This window comes from Talpa occidentalis, unplaced genomic scaffold, assembly GCF_014898055.3.
Source record: "Talpa occidentalis isolate TD23 unplaced genomic scaffold, MPIMG_talOcc4v2.1 talOcc4.5, whole genome shotgun sequence".
Taxonomy (NCBI): Eukaryota; Metazoa; Chordata; class Mammalia; order Eulipotyphla; family Talpidae; genus Talpa; species Talpa occidentalis.
Window position 1 is genome coordinate 101,839,579 of NW_023604861.1, and position 25,603 is coordinate 101,865,181.

At 42.3% G+C, this 25,603-nt stretch overlaps 1 protein-coding gene across 1 annotated transcript; it reads right to left on the reverse strand.

The window, feature by feature from the left end:
* Nucleotides 1-881: 881 nt before the first annotated feature.
* Nucleotides 882-25,493, reverse strand: CREG2 (cellular repressor of E1A stimulated genes 2). Its single transcript, XM_037528922.2, has 4 exons — nucleotides 25,077-25,493; nucleotides 22,119-22,288; nucleotides 6,768-6,881; nucleotides 882-4,483 (listed from the first exon to the last, which is right to left on the reverse strand). Exons 1-4 carry the CDS (start codon nucleotides 25,491-25,493, stop codon nucleotides 4,336-4,338), a joined length of 849 nt encoding a protein of 282 aa, XP_037384819.1. The 3' UTR covers nucleotides 882-4,335.
* Between the last annotated feature and the right edge of the window lie 110 nt (nucleotides 25,494-25,603).

The window sequence follows — 25,603 nt, forward strand, 5'->3', positions numbered from 1 at the left end:
CAGTTTATCTAGAGGAAGATTACTGGAAATAGAGTTCTTTTCTATGAACATCAGTAGAGAATCATTATGTACAGGCTTAGATACCTACATACGCCTACGTTTATATCAGAAACTTGAAAATCCTCCCCTTCCATGTGTCCCACTTGAAATCAATACAGCAGATTTGTTGAATTCTTGTACATTTGTATAGAATATTAAATTGAGGACATTTAGAAAACTTAAAGAACTCACATCTCTTCCACAAATGTAGGTACTAATGATTAACAAAAGAAAACAAATGTTGTTCTCCTAGGTTTTGGCACACACCTCAGTTATTTAATAGGCACCCAATAAGAGAGCAGCATAAATGCCTTATTTAAAAACTAAGCCTTAAATTTTGTTTATATTAAACTTTTTACTCTCAGATAATTATAGATGTGAGATAATTGTAGATTCACAAGCAGCTGTAAGATATAATACAAAGAGATCTTGTGTCCTTTTACCATTTCCACCAATGATAACATCTCATAAAAACTATATTATATCACTACCAGAATTCTGACATTGGCACAGTCAAGATATAGAAAATTTCCATTGCCACAAAGATCCCTGTGTTACACACACATTCCTCCCTGACATCTCCTGATCTGTTTTTTTTTTTTTTTTAAGATTTTATTTATTTATTTATACAAGCACTGGGTACAGTCAGAAGTGCAGGAGGGTGAGAGAATTCACCAGAGCCAGAGCAGGGAGCAGAACAGGCAGAAGGACCGAAGTACACTGCTGAGGGGAGCAGCGGGCGGCAGGAGAGGTCTGCGCGTCATTTGGGACCCTCGCCCAGCAGCCGGGGATAGAACTGGTGCTTCAGAGGCTGCGGGCAGCCTCGCAGCCCAGCGCTCAACTGCTGCGCCACCAGGGGAGGCCCTCCTGATCTGTTTTTTATTTTTAGAATTTTGCACTTCAAAATATTTTATAAATGTAATTATACAGTATATAACCTTTTGGGATTGGCTTTTTAATTCAGCATAAATTTCTGGAGTCATCCAAGTGGTTGCTTGCTTCAGAAATTAGTTCCTTTTATTGCTGAGTAGTATTCCATGCATAGATATATCACACTTTGCTTCATGAGTCATCCATTAAAAGACTTCTGATTGATGAGTTTTTGAATATTATATATAAAGCTGCTGTGAACATTCATGTACAAATTTTTGTGTGAACTTAAGTTTTCAATTCTTTGGGATAAATGCCCAGGATTGCAATTGCTAAGTGGTAAGTGACTACGTGATTAGTTTAATAAGAAATTGTTAAATAGTTTTCCAGAGTGGCTAGTCCATGTTATATTTCCATCAGCTATAAAGGACTTTTCCAGTTTCTTTGCATTCTTGATGTTACTATATTTTATCCATTTTAGTAGGTATGAAGCAATATTTTATAGTGGTTTTAATTGTATTTCCCTAGTGAACAATGATGTTAAATATCTTCTCATGTACTTATTTGCTGTTTGCAGATTCTCTTCAGTCAGTGAAAAATCTGCTCATGTTTTCCATTTTCAATGAATTTCTTTTAAACTATTGGGTTTTGTTTTCCAGTATATTTATTGAAAAGACTAGCCTTCTCCACCCCTACAAAAAAAGGAATTGAGCATGAGCTTTAGGTCTATATCTAGATTTTCTATTCTTTTCCATTGATCTATGTGTCTGTGTCTTCACCAGAACCACTCTGCATTGATTACTGTAGCCATATACATAGATAAAAATTTATATTGGATAAAGTGATTCCTCCTACTTTATTCCTCGTTTACAAGAGTGTCTAAGTTATTCCAAGGCCTGTGACTTAGAACTTTTAGAAGCTTGTATATGTCTACAAAAACATTCCTGGAATTTTGATAGAAATTGCATTAAACCTATTGATCAATTTGGGGGAAAATATGCATCTTTAGTGTAGCATTTTCCAATCCATAAACATGGTATATTTCTTCATTTATTTAAGTCTTTATTTCATTAGCATCTGTAATTTTCTATAAAGATTCTATGCATATTTTCTTAAATTTCTACGAGTATTTTTCTTTAGATTGATTACAAGTATTGTTTTAAATTTTGGTTTCCACATGTTCATTGCTATTATATAGAAATGCAATTAAATTCTGTGTGGTGATCTTGTATCCTGAGACAATGCTGCACTCACTCACTAGTTCTATCTGTTTTAAAAAATAGATTCTTTGGAATTTTCTATATAGACATCATGTCATTTGTAAGTAGACTTTAATTTCATTCTTTCTGATCATATTCCTTTTATTTTGGGGGCTTGTTACTGTGTTTAGAACTTCCATATACCCTTTAACATTTTTACACATGTAAATTTCTAGAAATTTGCTAAAACTTACTGGCCTGAATGGGCTTTATCAGACTCAAATTTAGGCATTTTCTTTACTCTGCTTATTAAACAACTTGTTAATATTTCATTTCCTGTAATTTGAATAAATACCTGATAATATTTATCAGTGCTAATAAATGAGACCCACACTGCCAAACCCCTCGAAGCAGCAGCATAACCTTTAATGAGCAAAGTGGAACCTGATTATAAAAGCGAAACCTAGATTAGGAGCGCTATCCATAAAACAGGATCAGGAGGCAGAGTTGTTTAAACATTAAGGTTTGAGGCTCATATATGGAGTACAACATTTGTTCTTCCATTTCTCCCTCTTACTTCCATATAGGGGGTAGCAACAGTTTTTAAATTCTGAAATATGAAATACCCTCAATATTACCTTATTCTTGTATATTAGAAATAGCCACTCTTAGGAACTCTTGAGAATTGGCTTTTGATAAATAAAAAACTCTGTGCACTCCTATGCTTTTATTTACAGGCCTTTAAAAATATATTTTAATAATTCAAACTCTCTTCATGCCTTAATTTTTTAAAAGGGTAGCCATTAGTAACACTTTTTTAAAATTTAAAAATGCACATTTCTTATATATAATGATTTTTTGATGTTTTACAATGTCACCTAACCCACCAAAGAGATTTTACAGCTAGTAAAGGACAGAAAATTGGGTGTTGCTAGATCCTTGATAGATTTCAACACAAGAGTTCTTGGATATGTATACGTAGGTCCTTATAGGTCTTAGATGTGTACATAGGTGCAATGTAGTTTCTTGCAAGCATAATGAGCTTCTGAATAATTTGTACAAAATTTAAAATATTTACTAAGAATCAAACTTCAGAGCTTTTTGGGAGCAGAAAGCAGTGGCAAATCATCAGGTTAATTATCACTTTACTGATCTTCCCAGTTCACTGACTACATATGAATATCAGTAACTCTTTGCCTTATTCTTAAAGCTGGAAATCTTCATGGAATCACTCCATTCATTGCATTTGATGAGTTCTGGATGTTGACTTAGTCTCTGTGATTCTCAGTTTTCTTGTCTGTCAGCAGCAAGGATGATACACCTCTCCGTGGTCATACATCTTAAATGAGATGATCTTGATAGCTAAGGGTCAAAGGCTGGGCAGGGATCTTGCTTTCCAGGATTGACTTTTCTTTCCTTCCTTCTTTTTTATTGCCTTTGCTCCTTTCTCTGGTTCACTTCTTTCCTCTCCTCTCTATGTCACAGAATAGGTGCTTCTTATTTTGGGTGCCACTCCAAATGCCTGAGAGAAGGAAGCCCTCTAACAGAGGTATCAGCCGTAGGGACTCTGGAGCTTGATGCTAAAGCTCCCCCTCTTGTAACTGTGCCTCTGTGGCCTGCTCACACAGATCAGAGCTGTGTACGTGGCTCCTCATGTCATAGTGGGAACAAGCATCATATGTAACCAATACATTCTAGCAAATGGGTTTTAATGCATTTGCAATCCAGTAGCGTGATGAGCAATTCATGCATAAATATCCTGAAGCCCTCAGCCTAAACACAAGATTGTGGCTGAGCGAGGCCTATTTAATTCTTTTGTGGTTTCAATGAACTTAGAACCAAGACACTGCTTTTGTCATAGCAAGTAACAAAGATTCTCTCACAATACAAAGCAATCACATTGTACATACAGGCATATTATTTTTTGTCTTAAAGAATGGAACATGTCCTTTTGACCACCAACAATGATTCCCAAGTGAGTGAGTATAGGCTGGAATACAGCATAAACAGACTATCTATGTGAAGTGCCTGTATGAATGGGAGAGTCGCAAAGGACCACTTTGATCTCTGGTCTAGCACAGGGTTCCCTGGCCACCCTCTCTCTTCTGCTGTAAGGATGACAGGGCTGCTCTGAGCCCTTCAATAAAGAGACAGCAGGCAATGGCTGTCTGGCATCATTCAAAGGTTTTCATTTTATTCAAACACTGAGGATTTTCTTCTTATTTCATCAGGCCTTTCTTGGAACTGCTTTGAAATATTCCTCCCTTGATATGTCGGATACTCCACCATACCATTTTTGAAGCCAGATATGTTCTATTCTCATCTTCATAAAGAACCATTCATACTGACGAGGCCACTTTCTGAGAATTGGGTGCCTGCAGAAATAAAGGACAAGTCACCATAGTGTTCTTAACACAGGGTGTTCTCTCCAGAGGTCAAGCCCAGGTCATATGATCCTGCAAACACCAGGTGTCAAAACAACCAGAGACAGATGCCAGGGAGCCAGCTATGGTGCCTGGGGCAGCCTGAGCAACGCAGGAAACTGTTGTCCCCATAAAGGGATGGACCACTCAGTTCTTGAGCCAATTTCCTTGGCTTGAATCCCAGTTGGCCAGCTGAGATGCTTCATGGGCCATTGCCTTCTCGAGCCTGGGCCCTTACCTGTCACGGGCATGACCGTGATGGTCTCAGGTCACAGGGTTTTGCGGGAGCAGAGAGTAAGTGACCAGTGAGTGCCGGTGATTGTCAGGAAACACAAAGGCTTTATGCGTTTCTGTGTAAAATATCCAAAGACTTGTGAACCCCCTATAAAAAGTCTGCTCGCGGGAAGATTTCCACTCTGGCAACAGGTTTATAACTGCTGGGCCAATAGAGAGCCATTCAGAGTGGGCAGGGAGTGCCACTCTGCCCTCTGCTATCTGCTGACTCACCTTGTCCCCCTGCCCTCCCCTCTTGCCTAGCCCTAAACACACGTATTATCCTTAAGGGCAGGGGCTGGGGCTCACCTTTCAAAAATTTCATAAAAATAAAAATTTTGTTTCTATAATTCAAAGGCCAAGTGCAAACTGGGAAAAACATTTGCCCAAACAAATGCAGTCATAGATGATGATCTTTTTTTAAAAAATATTTTGAAATAATCTTAAACTTACAAAGAAGTTGACAGTACAGTATTAAGAACATTTTTTCCCCTAAACTATTTGGAAGCCAGTTGTTGATATGATGTCCCAACTTCCCAAATACACAGGCAACTAAGATAATAAGATGATTGCTGTTATTTTAAACTAGTTTTGTATTTGCAGCCAGAACAAATTTTGGTATCTGCAAGTGGGGAGCAGGTGTAACAAATCCTAATCCAGGGTGTATTGGCTTTGGGTCCAGACAGTGAGTGAAAATGAGAAGGACCTCAGGGGCAAAGATAACGCCAACTTGAAAGAAAGTAAAGATAAGGCTACTGCAGGTGGGCGGTGAAGGGCATTTAGTGGTGGAAAATTGGGCCACACTGCTGCCTGCAGTAAAGTAGAAAATAGGAAATAAAATGAATAAACCCAAGGCAGCCTCCTCTCCCTGCCTCACATAACATGTCAGAGGAGCGATTGGAACTAATGACTGAGAGTTGTATTTGAAAATCAAGTGTGCGCACGTGCACACACACACACACATCCAGATGTACACACATCTATTTCTCTCTGTATTGAAAACCATGATTTTGTGTAATGCATTCAATCCCAATCCAATTGCAGAGTTAGTCTAGTTTTTTCTCTTTGTATGACCCTTTCCCATGGCAGTGAGAAGCCAGGCTTTTCCTCTCCTTGCTACAGCTACTTATCTGATGATTCCCCCTATTTGTAAAATCACCCCAGCTCCCTGGAGTTGTAGGTGGCTAATCCAACTTACTGCCTGCTTTCATGTTTCTTCTGCTAAAGTAGACGAGTGTTACCTGCCTGGCTTCGTTGCCTATACCCCTGCGTGGTTACCCTCCACTTGGGAGCACTCCATGTGGATGCACTTCTCGCCTCTGGGGACAGGCTCTATGTGCCTAAAAGACCACCTGTGGACAGCTGCCTGCCTTGCACAAGCTCTGACATACACTGGGCCAGCCTCTTGTTCATTTTGACCCCCTACAGCAGGGGTCTGAAGCTTTAGTGTGCATACCTATGGCCTGGGACATGCTCATTAAAATTAGATGATTGAGTTTTATCTCCAAGGAATCCCCAGGTCAGTATGGACCCAGCAAGCTGCATCTGGAAGCATCCCAAGTGGCTCAGATGAAGGGGTGACAGGCCTACCCTGAGAAACACTGCTCTTTCACATCTAACACTGGGCTTCACTTAGAGCAGATTTTTGAAAAGGTTTACAGTGTTGACTTGACTACAAAGCCTCCGTTACTTCTATTTCAAGTCAGGGCATAGTAAAAGGTTGGCAGTGTGTGGAAATTGTGCCAGAACCCTTCCAGGTGGGGTGCTCCTGAAGTCAGTTTCAGCCACAGCAGGGCTGTCTGCCTGAGTCAACCAAGGCTGTTGTTGTGGGCAGGCAGTGTAGCTCTGGAAGGCAGCTCAGGCCATTGCTGTTGTGGCCTCAGGGCATCAGTGGACCCAGCCCTGGCTTCTGCTCTTTATTATTATATATTCTGAGCAAGCCAACTTTAAAACTTATACAAACCTTGAAAATAAGGCTTGCTTGGCAAATTCTATTTCCTCTGGGGACACTATGATCATCTGGCCAGTGATGGTTAGCCGGGCACATCGAGGATCTTCCGGGTCGACAATATTTTTCCTGTATGGGAGGAACATTTTTCATATATTAAGATGATGACAGAACATCAACCTGAAATACCAAGAATTTTATTAAAAATTGAACATAGTGGTCACATTGCTGGTTATATCATCTAGGCTTTTATACTGTCTGTAGTTTCCTTTGGACCAGGCAGGGTGAGAGGCATGTTTGTGTAGTCAGCCTGCATGCTTGGGGCAGTACCCTAGTCAACTGGACACCTTGGAGACCGCTTCTCAAAACCCCAATCAAGAGCCACTGCCCAGAATAGTGTTGGTGCTCTGCACAAGCCCAGGGGGCACCCTTAACTTAAAAACTATTTGAATGGCACCCATGGAGTAGCATGATGCTTCTGCCTGGATCCAATGCTGGCTGAGGTGAAGGCCTGCAGATACTACCATCAGAAATTAATATCAAAAGATGTTGGTTCCTGGACCTCCCTGGTGGCACAAGGGGTTAAATAGCAATACTATGAAGCAATCCGCAGCCACTACAGCATGAGTTCAATCCCAAGCTGGGGAGGTGACCCACATGGTGCAGCAGACCTCTCCTGTCTCGTCCGCTGCTCCCTTCAGCAGTGTATTTCAGTCAATCCTCCTGCTCTATTACCCACTCTGAGCCTTTCAGATATCCTCAGTGTTCTGTCTGTTTGAGACCTGGTCCCCTGCATCTGAGTGTCCTGGGGGCCGCAGCCTGAGAGCTGGGGCTGTTGTGCTGCACACATTGCTGTGCCCATGTGACTGATACAGCACCACCTCTGTATCCAAGCCAGGAGAGCTTCACTGGTTCGCAATCTTTTGCAGTTGTTGTCACACATCGTTTCTGGGAGAATTAAGTGCTCCCCCATGTGATTCCACTGGGACACTAGGAAGCTTGGCGCGGATTTCTCTGCCCTGAGCACCTTTCTCTGCACCTTTTGCCTGGGAGATCTTGACTATATTCCCTGGCTGTTAGAAACCATGAGCTTCTGAGTCTTGTGAGTCCTGCCAGTGAATTGCTGAGTTGAGGGTGGGCTTGGGGTCTCTGGCCACAGCCAGCCAAACTGACTCTGAAGATCCTTTTTTAGGTGGTATATAGCATAAAATGGCTGCCTTGAGGCGTGATTCATTAAAACCCATTCTCATTCATTGTATTACATTAAAATATTGAGAAAGGAACATTTATTAAGCAAAGCATATGTTTTACCTGTGCTTAAGGAACTTGTTTTCACCTGCCTAGAAGTTTTTCTTTATTACATATCCTGTTGAGTCATTAACGAGAAATAGTGGACTTGCCCATGTAGTCAAGCAAACTGCTTCATATCGGAATGTGGTGTCCTGTCCTGCTGTGTTTCTGACACTTTGACAATGGCAAAAATGCAGCTGCTAATTGTGAATTTTTCTTATGGGATAAGATGAAAGAACATTGGGGTGCAATCCATATAATTATAAGAACAGAATTTACATTGAATTTTGTAAAAAACCTGAGATGTTTAGGAGAAAATAAAAACAAACAGTAAATAGGAACTAAGTTTCTATATCGTGGACAAGACAGGCTTCAGTCATCCCCATCTTACTTGCTCATCATTAAAACTAGTTTCTTCACAAAATTGTTCTGTGATGAGAGCAATGAAATTAGCACCACTATTATAGATTATTATGTAAAATCATATACCACTGTAATATTATATAGTAACACACCACATTTAAATTTTGCTTCTCCACCGGTGGCGATGACAAAGACTAGAGAGGAAAGAATATATTCAAGTAGGTAAACAACAAAATTTCCATTTACCCAGAGGGCAACCCAGCTAAATTTGGAATAACTTCCTTCTCTCCTGTGGTAGGCAGGAAAGTGACCCCTCAAAGATGTCTACATTCTAATCTCTGGAGCATGTGGCTGTTAACTTACATGGGAAAGGTGAATTAAGGTTGCTAATCAGCTGACTTGGAGAGGAAGGTTATCTGGCAGGGTCCAATGTTATCACAAGTGGAAGCGGGTGGCCAAAGGCAGTACTGGAGTGATGTGGAGTGAAAAAGACTCAACTGGCCATAGTTGGCGTGGAATATGGAATATGGCTGCCAAGAAATGCAGGCAGCCTCTAAAAGCTGGAAAAGGCAAGAAAATTACCCTCCAGAACCTCCATAAAAGAACACAGTTCTGCTTACACCTTGATTTTAGCCCAAGGAGATCTATTTGGGACCTCTGACCTCCAGAACTGTATGCCACAATAAATTTGGTTTGTTTTAAGCCCCTAAATTGTGGTGATTTGCTATGGCAGCCAGAGGAAACTTATCTACAATCTGAAGGAAGTTGGACTGCAACCTCCCCGTTGGTTGTGTGAGTGTGACATACCTGAAGTTTCTGGCAGTGCTGCTCCCCCAAATGGTAAGCAAATGCAACAGCAGTCAGCAAGGGGGATGCTGTGTACTCTGGGGTCCCTAAGCAATAGCTCACTATCTATGAAAGCCTACCTGGTGAATGGGTTGTACAAGACATTCCCTTCTCTTGGCAACATATTCTGAAGATCATTGAGGCATCTGCTTCTCCTTCACCCAGCTTCAGGAAAACCTGTTCTATCGCCAGAGCCTAAGGGCTAGAATGTACCTAAACCAACTGGCATAGTCCTCTGGGCTGTTGTGATGAAGTAGAGGACTGGCACAAAAGCAAGTTTGGTCATTAAAGCTCAGGAGCTATTTGCTGGGGACTTCTGGAATGGCCCTACTGGAGCATAAGCAGGGCCACCCCTAAGACGGAGCAGATGCTGCAGAAGGCATGAAGGAGAGGTGGGAAAATCTCATTTGGGTGACATTGCAGAGCCCCTAAGAAAAGCTTACCTCTGGACTTTTCAAATATGTAAACTAATAATTTATTTGACTCTCTAAAGCACATCCGAGCTTATTTTTCTGTTTCTTGCAACTGAGCGGTTCTTCACTAATAGGAGGGTTGGACTATGGGGGAAGGGCTGAGGAAGTGTGGTGGTGGGTGTGGTGTGGTGTGGTCACAGACATCTGAATAGGTGTGATCTTAAACCTCTGAATCACATCCAGTGTTGTAAACCCATGTTTCCTCAAAAAAAAAAAAAAAATTGTACACGTATAAAAAAGAATGAATCCTAGGGTCAAGGAACGGCCCATCTAATTTTGAATGGTAATAATGATCCACAAGCGATTCACAATACAAGCTGTAAAGACATCGGGGAACTATGTAAAATGAGGATATTCTCATATGTGTATGTCTCATTAATGCACTATTATGCAAACTAAAGATGGCCTATATTTAAAAAATATTCATAAAGGTATACATTTCCTTGCAGTAAGTCTCTATATGTTGGGTGTCTCATGGTGCTGAACATTTTGTGAGCAGAGGACTTAGTCCCTTTGTTCTGGTTATCTTTTCCCAAAGATTTAATTAGAGCTGCCAGTCTTGGAAGACAGAGTGTTGTCCTCTAGGCAAAAAACAGGCAGGCTTACTCAGATTTTGTTTCTCTAACTCAGGACCTCTCTCCTGTAATGCAACCCTCATGTGTGCAGATGTTACCCAGCCCTCTTAATGTTAAGCAAATGCAACAGCAGCCAGCAAGGGGGATGCTGTGTACTCTGGGGTCCCTAAGCAATGGGAATTGGGGATCAGGGAGCCAGTGTCACAAAATGCTGATGTGCTGGCACTGCCATTGGTCTGAATAGTAAAGTCCTTTTTCTCTGACCCAGGAGTCTTGTGACTTCTGTGAGCATGCGCGAACTGTGGCAAACTAGTTTGTGACTTAGAACACGGTTAACTTGTTTGCAGGGGCTAAGTCTTCTCAGCACACTGGAGTCTTGTTCCACTTTATGGGGAAAACTTTGCTGCTTCATGAATCATTTGGCAATAGCTCAGTTAGCTTCAGCTGGGTCTGCTCTGTAGAGACTTCAATGATAAAAGGGCAGAATGGAGGTGGTAAAAGAAGCAGGATCAGCAAGAGGGAGTGTACAAACACCCCACTGTCCTGGCTTCCCAGAGAGAGGGGCTTGGGACTGAGCAGTCCTGGGGGCCTGAGATCTAGGTACTCCTCACAAGTGAAAAGACAGGGAGGGAGGGAGGAAAGCAGAGCAGAGAGAGAGAGAGAAAGAGAATGAAATGCATCTTGGGGAACTAACTGGAAATTACTAGCACTAGAAAATTTAAACAACCTAAGAATGGAAGAAAGGTAAAGAAAGAAAGGAGTTTTCAGGAGCTCAGCCTCAACTCATGTTGAGTTGGATGCGATAGATGGATGAATAGAGAGACATATGGGAAGTGGCGATACTAAGATGGTGGAAGTCATAGCTATAATGTGGAATTCTGTTCATCTTACCTATAGTGGAGATTTTTACAAGTGGCGGACACTTTATATACATGTTCATGTGTTAGATCTCACTGTCTCAATTTATTTATTTATTTTTTCCCCCCATAGAGGCATGTTTATTTATTTATTTGTTTGTTTGTTTGTTTGTTTTGTTTATACATGCACTGGGGACAGTCAGAAGCGCGGGAGGGTGAGAGAATTCACCAGAGCCAGAGCGGGGAGCAGAGCAGGCAGAAGGACCGAAGTACACTGCTGAGGTGGCAGCGGGCGGCAGGAGAGGTCTGCGCGCCATGTGGGACCCTCCTCTGGTGGCCGGGGAGCAGCCGGGGATCGAACTGGTGCTGCAGAGGCTGCGGGCAGCTTCGCAACCCAGCGCTCAACCGCTGCGCCACCTGGGAGGCCCTCACTGTCTCAATTTAAGTGACTTGCAACAAACAGGAGGAGCCTGTGTCTTTAAGTCTTGCTATGCATGCTTGGTATACAGTGAAAGCTCAATAAATATCATTTGAGGGGAAAAAAATCTTACTTTTTCTCTTTTTAAGGAAAAAGAATCCAGATTTTATTTATTTATTTACTTATATTCTTCTCCCCTACCCTTATCCTTTATGCCCCTTGGACCTTTTCTCCCTCCCCACTACCTCTTAACCTCACTTTTTTTTTTTTTTTATTAGTATTCACTAGTTTTTATAAGTATTTCACTGTGTTGAATCAGCAGCTATGTAAACATTCACCATTTATCTTTGTCATTCTGACTTACTCTACTGCATATAATTTCCTTAAACTCCCTCCATTTTGCTGTAAGTGGCAACATTTTATCTTTCCTTTGGCTGAATAATATTTCATTGTGTGGACATACCATATCTTCTTAATGTAGTCTTCTATTGGTAGGCATTTAGGTTGTTTCCACGACCTAGCCATTGTAAATAATGGTATTATAAACAATAAATATGGTAGAACATGCAACTTTTTTCATGTGCTTCAGAGATAGATGTCCAAGCATGGGACTACTGGTCTTATGTTACTTTCTTTCTTTTTTTTTTTAAGATTTATTTATTTATGCATACAAGAGGTGGGGTACAGGCCAGAGGTGTGGGGTGAGGATTCACAAGAGACAGAGTGGGGAGCAGAACAAGCAGATGTACTGAAAGAAATACACTGGTGAGGGGAGCAGCAGGCGAGACAGGACACGTTTGCTACGACATGTGGGTCACCTCCCTGGCCAGGGATCGAACTCGTGCTGCAGTGGCTGTGGATAGCTTCATAGTGCTGTGCCTTAACCCCTTGTGCCACCAGGGAGGCCCCTCTTATGGTATTTTCAGTTTAAGTTTTTTAAGATAACTCCAGGCCACTTTCTACAATAGCTGCACCAACTTACATGCCCATCAACAATGTAATAGGGTTCCTCTCTCCCCACCCTCTCCAGCATGTGTTGTTGGGGATCTCTATAATATGTGTCACTCTCACGGTTGTGAGATGATAACTTATTGTAGTTTTGACCTACAACTCCTTCATAAAGTGATGATTTTTCCATATGTTATTGACTGGCCTTTTGGATATCCTTTTTGGTGAATTGTCTGTTCATATTTGCTGTCCACCTATTAATTTTTTTTAATGGTGGAAAATTCTTATTTTCTATGCAATTTTAGTTTGTTCCTTTGTATGTAGTATGCTGAATTCAATTAATGTTTAATTGAATTTACTATCAGCATCTCCCCAACTTGTCTTTATGTTTTTAGAGTTTTCTCCTTTGCGTTCCTTTGTTATTCTTAATTAAAGTCTTTTTTCATACTATTTTTATACACTAGATAATTTAAGTACACTTTTGTTTCATCTCAGGAAAGTTACTTTAACAATGTGCTTTTCAGATGGAGAAGGTTCAGCTCACAAAAGCAAAAGGAGGGCCTCCCCTGGTGGTGCAGCAGTTGAGCGCTGGGCTGCGAAGCTGCCTGCAGCCTCTGCAGCACCAGTTCAATCTCCGACCAGACCACCAGAGAGGGTCTCACATGGCATGACAGACCTCTCCTGCTGTGCCCGCTGCTCCCCTAAGCAGTGTATTTCATCAGTCTGCCTGTTCTGTTCCCTGCTCTGGCTCTAGTGAATTCTCTCACCTTCCTGTGTTTCTGACTGTACCTAGTGCTTGCATAAATAAATAAATCTTTAAAAAAAAAAAAAAAGCAAAAGGACATTTACCATGGATATATACAACTGGAATGTCAATATTGAATCTTTAGTTTTTCTGTTTCTTCTAATGACAAAAGAAAATTAAATAAAATTCGCTGGGAAAATATTAACAAATTATATGTTTGATAAGGGTCAAATAGTTATTAGAGAAATGCATATAAAAAACACAATGAAATACCACTTCACAACCATTAGGATGGCTATAATAAAAAAAACTGCAGTCAATAACAAGTGTCGATGAGGATGTGGTGGAACTGGAACACTTATACACTGCTTTTGGGAATATAAAATGGTGCAGATACTGCACCACTTAGAAAATGTTATTAAGTTCCTAAAAAAAAGCTAAACATAGAGTTATCATATTACCAAGTATTTTCGTGTCCAGGTGCATACCATCAAGAATTGAAGACTTATGTTCGTATAAAAACATGTACACAAAGATTCATAGCAGCATTATTCGTAATATCCGAAACATGGAAACAAATGTCCATTAACTGATGGATGATTAAAATGGACAAATAATAGTGGCATATTCATACGATGGATTAGTATTTGGCCATAAAAAAATGATGTACTGCAACATGTTGCATGATGAACCTTGAAAAGATGCTAAGTGAAAGATACCAGTTACAAAAGTCACATACTCTATAATCCATCTATGCAAAGTCCAGATTAGGCAAATCCATACACTAATCTGTCTATAGAAAATAGATTAGTGATTTCCAGAAGCTAAGGATCATGTAATAAAATGCTTACAACTATCTTAATAACCCTGAAAGCTTTCTGGATGGTGTATGTTTATGGGAATTATAGCTTTATCACTAATTTTAGCTCAAAATGGAATCATGCTTAACAGGTGAGTAAAACATTTGTGAACTGGATGGGAAGAGGTAGTCAGAAGATGTAAGAAAGGGATTTAAAGGGATAGAGGAATCAAGATCAGAATCAGATTTGTGAAATGGATCCCCTGGGAACCATGGAGACAAAACTTCATTGAGCTTGAAAAAAAATGGAGAGAGAGAAGATGCTGCAGGTGGATAGGAGAAATGGGCAGATAAATGAGTGGAAGGATAGAAGAGCATACTCCAATAGCTGCTCATTAAGTTTTCTCTGCAGAATCCTCTGGCTGTCCCTAGACAGCTCTTTCAAAAGCTACTCTGGTTAATGTTAGCTTCAGGATTACAGAAATATGCAGGCAAACAAGAAGAGGTAACACAAATCTGGACAGAGCAATTTATTTAGGAGATTTATATGTTGCCTTTAAGGGGAATGAATAAAATTCAGTGAAGAGAAATTGAACTCAGCTTCTTTATCTGATTAGAGATGGGTCCTATACTTTGAAATGCACATCACATCTCAGTGGACAAACTGCTGATGGAGATACATCTTGGCTATTAGCAAGCAAGCCGCTGCAAGCACATGTTTATTCTGCGTGTTCACTTGATAGATCTCATCGAAGAATGAGTGAATAGAGTATCTTCTCCATGCTGTGCTAGGGGAACAAATCCCAGAGCCCGTGTCTGGAATCAGACTATGCTAAGGTCTTCATTTATCACTCAGTATATTTTCTTCTTATAAAAACAGTTGAAGTGATGGCGGTGGGGAGATGAATGGCTTTGGGGCATATGTACTCCTGGAATTTCTGTTTATTTCACAGAAGAAATGGTTAAACTCAGTATACACTAAATTGGTTGTTTGTGCTAAATATTTACCCTATACTCAAGGGCCAAAAAGCAAACCAACACTCCCACCCACATCCTCCCCTTAGTTATCTTGTTTGACCAAAGGGGTTTCTCCTCCTGTCAATGTGCCCTGCGAGCAGGGGCTGCTCACAGGATAAGCAGCAATGACATCCGTCGATACACATTGTCCCAGACTCTTCAGTGTGAACAGGATCTTTCCGATGTGATTCTATGGAGCTGCAGCATATATATGCTGCTCCAAGCAAGTCATTCTGGGGGATTATTATTCAATATTTCTGAAAGACTTCCATTCTATGCTTTATACACTCTCTGGGTTTCAACCCATTCATGGTCTGGCACCTCCTTTTCAGAAACTAGACTTCTTCATAAACCAGAATCTTAGCATGAACCCTGATGCTAAACCACGCCAGGCCTGGTCCATGGAAGAGCTGAAACTAGGGCAGTGGCTCCCTGTTTAGGGAGGCCTTCAGCCTGGGAGTGTGAAAGGGGCTGTGATCGTGGTGATGCCCAGACTAGCTTTCATTAAAGGAAGGAAAACGCATTCACCACCTCTAGATAATCAATTTGGGTTACCCAGAAACCTAGCATTTGTCAAAACTATCAAGTGTCATTTGTCAAAACTATCATTTGTCAAAACTATCAAATGTTTTCATTTCCGGAATGGAAGAGGAATTTCTTCTCCCTGGGTGGCAGGGAGGGGAGGATGCTTTGCCTTGGTTCACTGAGAAGATGCAAAGCCTAAAACCTTTCAAACCTGCATGCTCCCTAGGGAAAGATGGTAAGGGAGTTTCTGCAGTGGACTTTTTTTCTCAATTGATATTTAATGAATTTCCATACAATTGGGTCTCAGGGCTGAGTACAAATCCCCTTAGTTTTAGGAGCATCTTAAATGTTTATGAGAGTTGAAAGAAGAAAATGAAGAGAGGAGGGGGTCGCTGATGTTGGTAAATCTCATTCTCAGTTTGTCACCTTAACCTGAGTTAGGAAATAGATTCATACCCCTAATTCATCTAATGAATTAAATGAAGAAATCACAGCAACCCAAGGAGCAAAACGAATAACTGAATGAAATAAAATTTAAATACGCTAATGAGGGGCCTCCCTGGTGGCACAAAGGGTTAAACACAGCACTGTGAAGCTATTTGCAGCCACTGTAGCACGAGTTCGATCCCCTGCTGGCCAGGGAGCAACCCACATGGTGCAGCAGACCTCTCCTGTCTCTCACACTGCTTCCCTCAGTAGTGTATTTCAGTCAACCTGCCTGTTCTGCTCCCTACTCTGTCTCTGGTGAATCCTCTCACTCCCCACACCTCTGGCCTATACCCCAGTTCTTGTATGCATAAATAAATAAATCTTTAAAAAAATATGCTAATGATAATTAGGCAAGACATGTTTGCAGATTCTAGTTTGGATGGATGTAATGTCTGATGAGGTGGAAAAGCTGCCTCCCTTTCTATGTTTGCCAGATTGTAATCTCGATTTCATTTTACAAATGACATGAGCCATCCTTGGGCCATATTTCTCAATAGGCCTGGGAGGCACGAGAGGGAGATACATGTAAGATCCATTCAACATCCTCATTATTCTAAGGCAGAGGAAGAGTCACCCTGAAGCTCCTTCAAACTGTCAACCCTTGTCTCCTGACAGTTCTGGTCCCTTTGCTGGGGAAGGGATGGGATAACCCAGCAATACGTCCTTCTCACCCTGTCTCCAAGCAATGCAAAGTTCATGCTACTGCTCTAAATGTGTGGGAGTTTGCCCTTTATAACATCCCTGCAGCAGTTTGGGTGTGCTGTTCTTACCTACTCTGTCTATTGCTCCTGGAGGATGGGACCTCTAGTAAGCCATGAAGCCAGAAGGTCCTCAGATGGCCTCTCTTCCACTCTGGTACAGTTATAGAAAAAGTGAGATGCAGAATGAGTAAACTCCTTTAATTTACTCCAGAAATTCTTCTTGGCTACTGTGTCTCAACCAACCTAGTTCTTTCTCAGTATGGAAACTAATTTTCTATTTATCATCCAGTCTATTCATTTTCCAAATTATCTCTTCCAAAAAGATGGGCAGGGTATTAGCAGCCAGTTTGATATACCTTGTGGTGGGAATCAGGACAGCCATGTCCCATTAAATGTAACAACTTTATTGTGACATTTTAGGGAAAGTCCAGGGGCCAGAGGATTGTGATGATAATGTTTTGGAGAAAATCCATTACTAGGTGGGATGGCGTAATCAGGGCTGGACGAAAAACTCCTTAAGGTAACTTAGGCCTCCCTGGTGGCGCAAGGGATTAAGCACAGAGCTCTAAAGCTATCCAAAGCTGCTGCAGCACAAGTTTGATCCCCAGCCAGTCAGGGAGATACCCACATGGCTCAGCAGACCTCTCTTGTCTCATCTGCTTCTCCCTTCAGCAGTGTATTTCAGTCAATCTGCCTGTTCTGTTCCCCACTCTTTCTCTGATGAATCTTCTCACCCTCCTGCACCTCTGGCCTGTGCCCCAGTTCTTGTATGCATAAATGAATAAATCTTAAAAAAAAAAACCTTTAGGTAACTGTAAACCGATAACATATGAAGAAATACTTGTTTCTTTCATTATATTCATGCTATTGGCCTTTCCCTGTATATTTCTTCATCGTTACACTTCTGAAATTCTAGGATACTCAATGTCCTTTACCCATATCAGTTAAAACATATAAGTAAGAATCTCTTTAGAGACAATATGTGTCAACATACATGTGGTGTTTGCTGAATGAAAAGTCTTTCTTATACATATATAATGGAATATTATTCAGCCATGAAAGGGAAATCCTTTGATTTGTGACACATGAATAGACCATGAAGGTATAATGCTAAATAAGATAAGTCACACAGAAAAAGACAAACACAGATGGTATCACTTTTATATGAAAACTACTGAACTTGTAGAAATAGAGAGTAGAATGGTGGTAGAAAGGGTGTAAACTTAGAGTTAGAAGATGAATAAGATCAGGAAATTTAATAGACAATATAGTGATTATACTCAACAATACTGTGTTATCAACTGCAAATGTTAAGAGACTAGTTTTTAAGTGCTCTCACCACAAAACAGAAATGATAATTCTGTGATGTAATAGAGGTATCAGCTAATACTCTGGTGATTATCACACTCAATATGTAAATGTATCAAATCAACAAATTGTGCACCTGAAACTTACATAATGTCATATGCCAATTAGATCTCATTTTAAAGAAGCATTTCTTATCTATATGCCAGGTAGATGTGTCAGCTTTGATTACAACAAGCTTTCAGATTAAAGCTCTCAGTTGAGTCAAGCTAGGACATAAATCCACTATTAAGTCAATTAGCAAAGAGTTAGGCACTATTATCTAATTTGAGAGGGCACTATGCAGGGTCTCCTAGGCCACATTTTGTTATTTCTGCAAATGTGACATTTTAAGCAGAAAGTGTCAGAATCTGATTTGGATTTTGGAAGATTACTTTGGCTGCTGGATGAATTCTATGTGATAAAGAATGGACTGGGGAGACCAGTTGGGAGTGACTGTAGTACACCTTCTCAGAGTAGATATCTCTATCTACGTCTGCACTCATATCGTTATCTATATCTGTAGATATAGATGAAGGCAGAGGCAGGCTTGCAACTGAAAGGTGTCTCTCTCTGGGATGCCCAGTGGGCCACAGAGAAAATGATTGAGAATGCACCCCTTTTTCTTCTCTTGGAGCATCAGCTGCCATGTTCTCCCCTCTCTATCTGAAGTGGATTTATGGTTTACTTTTTGAGACCTAGTAGGCCCCCAGGAGTCCTAGATGCAAAGCTCTGGCTTTGTCTACTCACTTAGTTGAAACAGGGAAAATCCACCCCTTTCCAGTTGTACAACCCAGCACAGGAATCGGAGCACACAAAATGGTGAGAAGGATGCCCCAAATTTTCCATTTCCACTTGCTTTATAGAATGAAAGTGTTACAGGGAAAGGATGTCCTGCCTGCAGTGGATTATTACTAAGCCACTTTTAAGTGCGCGTGTGAGGCCCCACAGTCAGGCAACCCGTTTTATATTGGGGTTGCCCGGTAACAAAGGCACTGTTCATTTTTCTGTGTATGAACTGCTTTCTAAAGATAAAAGGATCAAGTGGCTTTGATTCTTCCTCCTCCTTCTCCTCATCAGAAACCCCTGCTCTGTGGGAAAGGCTTGGAAGAGATTGACAATAACGCTGATCTCTCTGGCCAGCTCTCGAGGTCCCGGGTCAGGCAGCTTGTTGGTGCCCTGCCAGACCATAGCTTGAACTTCACACAGGAGCCTGTTGGGTAAATTATCAGCTGTGGATATTTCCACCAGATGCTTTGCTTATGCTCCGGTGGCCTAAGGAGCTCTGATGTAGCTTGTTCATTCTGGACTCTGGTGTTTGCCTGTCTTTTATTTCTGACAGCATAACTTTTATTTACTAAGCCTTTGGGCTCAACATTTCAAGATTCTGGAGGCAAAACCTAAAGGTAACACTGAACTTGTAATGTGGACCTCACAATGCTGCATCACATCTGTGTGGGTCTGCTAATCCTAAACAGCCTGGTTGGCCACCATTTTGTTACCTACAGTTCTAAATCCTAAGCAAGGTCAGAATGGTCTGGTCAGTTAGGTACAGGAGCTTACCCCTGCAAGGTGCCTTTCAAATCAATCAAGAGCACAAAGCTGGATCACACTGGGAAGGCTATACATCACGAGTTGTGACCGGGAATGCGAGGGACCAAGGATCATATATAACAAGGGACCCCAGAAGCGGATCAGTGGAACGCCTTGTTGATAAGATTGAAACCATGGCTGGGGAACAAGGGCTTCATCTCAATTACAATACCAAGTCATCAGCAGATGAGAAGTGCCTGGAGGGCAGACTCACAACCCCTGATACTACAGATGACAGAGCACCTTTTCTAGTTTCACCTCTCCCTTTTCTCTTTGCCCTTCTTCCTCTCAACTGATGCTGTATAATTCTTCTATCAATAAAAAGTCCAGGATCTTATCTTCAGCAGCATCCTGCATCGTGCAGCCTGCTCCACGACTCCTGTTTCTTTGTCAGTGTGGTGTTGCCCGATGCAACAGATCTGGGGTGATAACCAGCTCCACTACGCGGGAACTTTTGCTTTGAAGCATGATATAAGGTATTAAGGCAGACTGTAGTTTTCCAAATATTTAAGTTCCTATATTTCAATATCCCCAGAAACATAAACAGGGTGAAGGGTAATATTTCTGAGAAATAGTTTCACACGAGGATCTAAACTTTGGGGTATCAGTGGGTGTGGCTTCTTTCCCAAGCCAGGGTTACAGGTATGCTGAGAAACTGATGCCCTGGGCCCTGGCGTGGCTGGACAGGCCTGGGGTGCCACCTCTGGCCTGAGCTGACTCCTTCTGTTGCCCCAGTGTGCGCAGAGGTCTGCACTCATGTGGTCTACCATAAAGACGGCCCATATATGACTGCCACCCATGCAGGCTGGCAGCCCTGTTCTAAAGGATCTGGGTCCTTTGTGAGGTCCAGTGAAGACCTCTCTAATCTGCATTTCTCATGCTTCCAACTTTTACCGATGTCTGCCTGGGACGGGCCAGTAGATGATTCCTTCCGCAAACTGAGTCCTGCGCTGTTTTCTATGACCTGTCCCTGAGAGCAGGTGTTCAATATCCTCCAGCATTATGATGGCTTTCAGGATGCCTCAATTAGGAAAACCTCAGAGGCTTAGAAAATATACTCCTAGTAACAGCCAGCTCTATTAGCCAAGAACAGGGAGAATAGTCCATGAAAAGGAAACATTTCTTTTTCCTGGCTTCCTGCCATAACCCGATAAGGAGTCAGGTCAACTGAAATGTCTGCAGCCCTATGACAGTCTCAGCATCAGGGTCCCAAGGGCAACAACCGGATGACAGTGGCTTAACTGGTTGACAGTGGCTTATCCAGGCTGCATTTTTTAGTGTCATCGTTGCATTGATTACTCCCACACCCCACAAAAATTTCTTTGTTTAATATGTTTTTCATGCTTTGTATAAAGAATATAGAATTTTGGAGCTGGGATGAATCCTACACAAGTTCCTAAAGCATCACTACATTTTATAGGTGAGGCTGGGGGATTAAGGGACTCACCTGAGTCAACCTGGACCATTTGTGACCTGTCAGAGGTGGCCCACATGCTCCCCCACACCAGCTCATGGCAGACATCTCCCCAGCAGTATTTGATTTCAAGTTCAGTTCTAGATCTTGAACTCAAAGATGTCTGGATCGATGTTCCATTTGTGCTTAAATTTCTTTTTCTCTTAAAAAGTTTTTGAGGGCCTCTGTGGTGGCGCAAGGGGTTAAACACCGCACTATGAAGCAATCCACAGCCTCTGCAGCACGAGTTCGATCCCCAGCCGGCCAGGGAGCAAATCACATGGCGAGGTAGACCTCTCCTGTCTCTCCCGTGGCTCCCCTCAGCAGTGTATTTCAGTCAATGTGCCTGTTCTGTTTCCCACTCTGTCTCTGGTGGATCCTCTCACCCCCTACATCTCTGGCCTGTACCCCAGCTCTTGTATGCATAAATAAATAAATCTTTAAAAAAAAAGTTTTTGAGAAAATGTATTAAAGGATTCTGGGTCTTTATTGCATGCATCTTTGAGGGGGAATATAAATTCATTTGAAATATAAGATTCTATGCTGCATGTGCCTAACAGACAAACCACTAGCTTTTTCTTTACTAATCACCCCCCACCCCCAGCCTTTTCCATAATAACAAACACTGTCATTTACCCATGGGGTATTGTATAAAACACTTTGCAAGTATTTCCAACCTTCTCAAGAATCCTATGAGGTTGACATTATTATTTCTACTTTACAGATGAGGAAATTGAGGCTTCCAAAGGTTAAATAACTTGCCTCAAATCACATAGCAAGGTGAGTAGTGGAATTCTATTTATCTGAATCCATGAGTGTAATCTTTCCACTTAGAAGTTAGTGTAGCTATCATAGTGCACCTTAAGTGACCCAGAAAGGTCCCACCCCACAGCCTCTCTGTTTTGAGCAGAGAGGATGAACTTTTTCTACCTGCAAAATTCTCCTTCTGATTCAGGTAGCAGGAGTGAGGCCATGGGGTTCTTCATCAGATCGGCTACCACAGGGTCCTTGGGTGTCACATAGAAGAAAGGAATCCCAGTGCTATTGCTTAAGGGGCCATCGCTGATGGGCAGGCAGTTTCCAAATGGCAGTCCAGGCATCTAACACACACCAAAAAATACTTTATCAATGCAGGGTTGTGGATTGATCTTAGTGGCTAGTTTAGCTTGTGTTTCTGGATAAAGAACACAGCAGCAGGGGGCTTCCCTGGTGGTGCAAGTTAAGTCTCAGCATTATGAAGCTATCTGCTGCCACTGCAGCAGGAGTTTGATCCCCAGTCAGGAAGCTAGCCCACATGCGCAGCAGACCTCTCCTGTCTCGGCCACTGCTCCGCTCAGCAGTGTATTTCAAAGTCAGTCCACCTGTTCTGCTCCCCACTCTGTCTCTGGTGAATCCTCTCACACCTCATTCCTCCCCGCACCTCTGGCATACACCCCAGCTCTTGTTTGCATAAATAAATAAATTTAAAAAAAAAAAAAAAGAACACAGCAGCAGGGATGTGAAGGGAACATGGTATCACCATGGTTTTGACTGATCAAAAACTAAGTCACAGTGGTTTCCAATCTGCCCATTCACCCAGTGATGGCTCCAGAACGTCTATGGAGGAACTCAGCTGTAGCATTTCTGTTTGAAAGGGCTGGTTAGGGGAGTATTCTTGAAGCTACATGTACATAGCAAACACACTCACTTAATTAAATTTAAGGCTATTTTGGGGACAAGAAATGAAACTTTTGGAGGGGATGGAGGCCTTCTAGAACTCATAAGCTCCTCCTGGGAGCCCCATTGTTTTTACTATCCCCCTCAAATATTTGGTAACTTTGGGGGATAGAATTTAAGTCTTAACTTCATTTAATATCTTATTTGGTCTTTGGACTCCAAGAACTTCCTATTATTGTTTCATTTAGGATAATACTGCTTTCTTTCTCATTAGTCCCATTTTTTTTACTATAGTCAATAATATTTCATTATATAATTCAGCAACTTATGGAAAATGGGTTTCTTAGTTTTTTAGCATAAAGAAAGTCACAGCAACATGCTATACCAATTTTTATTCATGATCATGCAGTAGAGTGAGTGAAATTCTCAGACGCATCTATTTATTTGGTTTTCCCAAGTGGTTGCTGAGTCCAGCATCCTGATGTTCCTCAGCTGTACATTTTACAGAGTTCTTCTCAACTCAGAACTCAGGGGTTATCTTTGTCTTAGAAGTGTTGCATGACAATGTGTTAAGAAAACAATGCTAAGGAGTCCCCCAAAATGGAGCTGTAAGTTCATTCACAGATTCTGCTTTTCAGTTTGTCATCAACTGCCCACTGTCATGTTTTGCATGCATGGTCAATACACGAAATGTTCTCTGAATTTATTATTAGGATTAAATGTCAATATTGAAAAGGGGAACTCCCAATAAAGCAAAGAGAAAACATTGAAAGTCAAAATATCTTTGTATATCTTTGGCATTAGTCTTTAATTGTTTCAAATGATGTGTTTTATTTTTATTTATTTTTTTCAAAGTTTTTTTATATTTATTTATTTATTTAAGATTTATTTATTTATACAAGAACTGGGGTACAGGCCAGATGTGTGGAAGGGTGAGAGGATTCACCAGGAACAGAAAGGGGAACAGAACAGGCAGACTGGCTGAAATACACTGCTGAGGGGAGCAGCAGGCGAGACAAGAGAGGTCTGCCATGATATGTGGCCATCTCCTCCGCTGGTGGGGATCAAACCGGCACTGCAGAGGCTGCGGACAGCTTCACAGCGCTGTGCTTAACCAGCTGAGCCACCAGGGAGGCCCTCAAATGATGTGTTTTAAATCAAGATTAGTTTCACATTTAAATTTCATATCTTCTTAAGGTGTGTTTTAGGAGCATAAGATATAACTGAAAAGTCTTCTGGATGTTGTCATTATCCAACAGGCTTAGGATCTAAAGCTAAAGAGGTAATGATTAATGCCATAATCAGAATAACATATTTTCATGTTTTTTAAAGCAAAAAGGACCATCAAAACTGCCTACTCAAACAATTTCATCCATGAGGAAAGCTGGGGCAAGAACCTGTCCCCTGGCCAATGACCAACAAGGCTATAAAATTTTAAGTTTTTTCCCCCATGAAATAAATAGGAGTTCAAATTACTGTCCTGTCACAAAACCTTACATTTCTCTTAACACCCCTAAAAGCTTTCTGGAGCCTGTATATATACGGATATTACATCTTCATCATTTATCCCATGTTATTTTGTCTCAAGGTGGAAAGTCTAACAGGTGAATAAGACATGTGAACTGAGTGACAAAAACTGCAACTATCAGTTCATTTCAGCATTTATACACTAGACTATTTTATACTTTGCACAGTAAACCTTTCCCACAAAAAAGCCTGAGTTCAAGTTTTTAAAATATAAATTTTCATGAAAATCTGGGTGATGTTTTCTCCCAGTTAGGTCTTCTTTGGGTGTCTGTAGGTGGTGGGGAAGTTCGAGTTCGCAGGGGAAGGCTGAGAACAGGGGAGGGGCTGGATGTGTCTGCTCTGTGAAGCCAGAGGTGGCAAGGGTGTGTGTGTGTGTGTGTTTGTGTGTGTGTGTGTGTGTGTGTGCTCAAGCACTAGTTATTGACCACCTCAGGACTTCAGTCCCCAAGCCCTCAGGAAACCTGGTTGTCTGCCATCCCCTCTGCCCACCACCACCACTTAGCCACATCATAGAAGCACAATCTCGTTCCATTACTTACTATGTGACCACCAGCCAATCACCCCCAATTGACCTGTCTGTCACACCTGCATGCAAGGACGTGAGTAGTCACTAGCGTCTCCCTGTGTCCTGGGCGCGCCAGCCCCCACGAGCCAGGCCACCGCGAGGCATGCACCTGCAGCGCGCTCCTGGCCGGGGAGGCTTACCTTCTCGTGGGTGGACACGGTGGCCAGACAGCCCCAGGCGCTGGCGTGGGCCAGGAAGCGGGCGGTGCCGGGGCGCAACCTGGGGCCGCTCTCGCGCGGGTAGGAGAACATCCCGGGGGGCGCAGGGGGCGGCCTGGCGCGGGCGGTGCCCGCGGGGGGCGGCAGGTGCGAGTCTTCCTTGTGCGCCGAGGCGGGGAAGCTCTGCTGCCAGATGCTACCGGAGTCCTCCAGCAGCGCGGGCAGCGCTTCCTCGGTGGAGGTGCTGTCCAGTTCCTCTTCCACCTCGTTGGTGACAGCCCAGGACACCGAGCTCACGATCACATAGCCCGCGGCCGGGGACAGCAGGGCGCTGCAGCACAGCAGCCAGGAGAGGTGGGTCCCGGGCCGCACCCGCAGCTGGCCTCCGCGAACGGACATCTTGCAGGCGGCGCGCCCTGCCTGGGGGACCGCCAGCAGCGCGCCAGCGGCCGGAGAGGGCGGCAGCGCCCCCCCGCGGCGGACGCGAGGAGCTGGCACCCGTTCCCACA